The sequence below is a fragment of the Sinocyclocheilus anshuiensis genome, unplaced genomic scaffold (assembly GCF_001515605.1).
Source record: "Sinocyclocheilus anshuiensis isolate Anshui unplaced genomic scaffold, SAMN03320099.WGS_v1.1 scaffold1448, whole genome shotgun sequence".
In the NCBI taxonomy this organism is placed as follows: domain Eukaryota; kingdom Metazoa; phylum Chordata; class Actinopteri; order Cypriniformes; family Cyprinidae; genus Sinocyclocheilus; species Sinocyclocheilus anshuiensis.
Window position 1 is genome coordinate 276,860 of NW_015547730.1, and position 2,086 is coordinate 278,945.

The 2,086-nt window shown below is 31.5% G+C and overlaps 1 protein-coding gene across 2 annotated transcripts in view; it reads left to right on the forward strand.

Moving 5' to 3' along the window:
* The window catches only part of cenpk (centromere protein K), a 6,424-nt gene that overhangs the window by 2,398 nt on the left and 1,940 nt on the right, over positions 1–2,086 (forward strand). For both annotated transcript variants that reach the window (XM_016507210.1, XM_016507209.1), the window contains exons 3-6: positions 1,088–1,144; positions 1,272–1,335; positions 1,484–1,530; positions 1,620–1,702. In XM_016507210.1, coding sequence (XP_016362696.1) covers positions 1,088–1,144; positions 1,272–1,335; positions 1,484–1,530; positions 1,620–1,702 — 251 coding nt within the window. The remainder of the gene's footprint in view (positions 1–1,087; positions 1,145–1,271; positions 1,336–1,483; positions 1,531–1,619; positions 1,703–2,086) is intronic.

The following is a 2,086-nucleotide window of genomic DNA, read 5'->3' on the forward strand; positions in this document are numbered from 1 at the left end:
ATGTTATGTTTATATATTAAATATATTTATTTATAATATAAATTCTATTAATATAAATATAGACATGTAACTACATGTAAATATTTTCAAAATACTGTATGTGTGTGTATTTATATAGACATAATAAATATACACAGATATAGTATGCAAACAAAAACTTTTATTTTGTATGCGATTAATCGTTTGACAACACTAGAAACTTTTGACTAGATCGACCCAAGGTCGAATTCGCCTTTTGCCGAACTAATTCTTCTCCCTTTTCCATCACATATCAGATCGGAAAGGTGTTTTTTGTTTTTCAATAAAAAAAATAGGAAATATTCGAAAAGTGGAAAATAAAGTGTCTCACGGGTGTTTATCGGTAGGGTTAGGGATTGGTGTAGTGAGGGATTTATTGTCCCAATAGGGCAGCATCCATTTAATAATTTTAATAAATATGATAACTTTCATTCAATATGTTATTATTGCATACTGTTTATAAAGTATTACAACACAATAGTGCTGATATCTGCCACTATTTGCACTAAGTATAAATAGCATCTAACTACTTTTTGCATTTATTGCAAATAAAATACTGCTGTTTTTACATAGTGTAAATAGAATATGGTTATTTGCACTTAGCATATATCGCTAAGAAAATATGCTGTTTTCGCTTAGTGTAAATAGTATCTAATTGCTATTTACACATAGTAAGATGCTAACCGTGTATTTCTAAATATGAAGATTGCACTGTATCTTGAAGATTGTATTGTATTCTATTTTCTATTATAAAGACATTTTAATTAAAAATAAGCACTTTAACGTACAAAAAATAAAAATAAATTATGTTCTGTTGGATGTGTTTTGACTACATTTTGTATGTTGTATAATTATATCTCTAGGTAATGAAGATATTTTAACAAAAAATAAAATCTTTTAGAAGGGCCTCATTGATTCATTTTGACTGGGGCCTCACTTAATGTAGGTTCACCTGCTTACATTTAGCTTTTTGATGTTGTGAATGTTTTTAGACAGCAGCTGCAGACGGAATGCAGCTGGGATGCAACTGCCTTGTCAACATAAAGTAAGCACTTATTATATCTTTCAGCTTCAAAATGAGATAATTCTGGCAGATACAGAGGCTAATGATGATCAATCAAATGAGGTTTGTCCTTCTCCTTTCACTACTTTTGAGTTAAAAAATTAGCTGTGCATATTAACGTTGCTTTTCAGTTCAGACATAAATATTCACAAATTACTTTAATCATCTTTTTTATTTTTTTGGTGGGCAGGCAGTGAATCGCCTGATTGCAATCACATCTGAGCTAGAGCAATGGCAAGAAATGGAACCAAAATGTAAGCTATTATCTGTTGTTTTATGTACTATTTCAATTTAGATGAAAGGGGCAAGATAAAAAAAAAGGTTTTTATTCAGTATTCAAGATTACATATTTTATTTGCATAGTTTGTGAAGACAGCTTATGTTTTTTTTCCCTCCTACTAGTGCTGACAACAAGTCCTGAAGTCTTATTAGCAGTTGGTAAAGAAGAAGTAAGCTGTCACTTTAATAACACCCAATAGGCAGTGTGTGTATCAAAATGTAAATGCAGTTACAAGTTTTCATATAATTTTCCTCACAGTTGCAAAGACTCAACAATCAACTTAAAATGGTCCTGTCATGCTCGCAAGCAAAGCTGGATGCCCAGAAAAAGATTTTGAAAAGGTGCAGTGCATTTAAGTGTTTTTTTTTCTCTCTCTGTATAATTGATATAGTATCATCGTTAGAACTTTAAACCCCAGTTTCACATACAAGGCTTAAGCCTAGTCCCAGACTAAATTGTAAGTCTGAGCTTTTTCAACTGAAAGAAACTTGCACTGATTGATCTTAAAATATATCGGTGCCTTTGTTTTGTCTCAAGATGGACACCAGTAATGTTTTTTTCTAAGACACGATTATAAAAATGACTTAAATGTCCTCATTGAACTATGGCCTAATCCTTGCTTAGTCTAAGCCCTGTCTGTGAAACCAGGCCGCAGTGGTAACTTTAAGCGAAAATGAGAAATGTAGCCTTGGCAACTAGCTGAAGGCTACTTAATTTTATATATA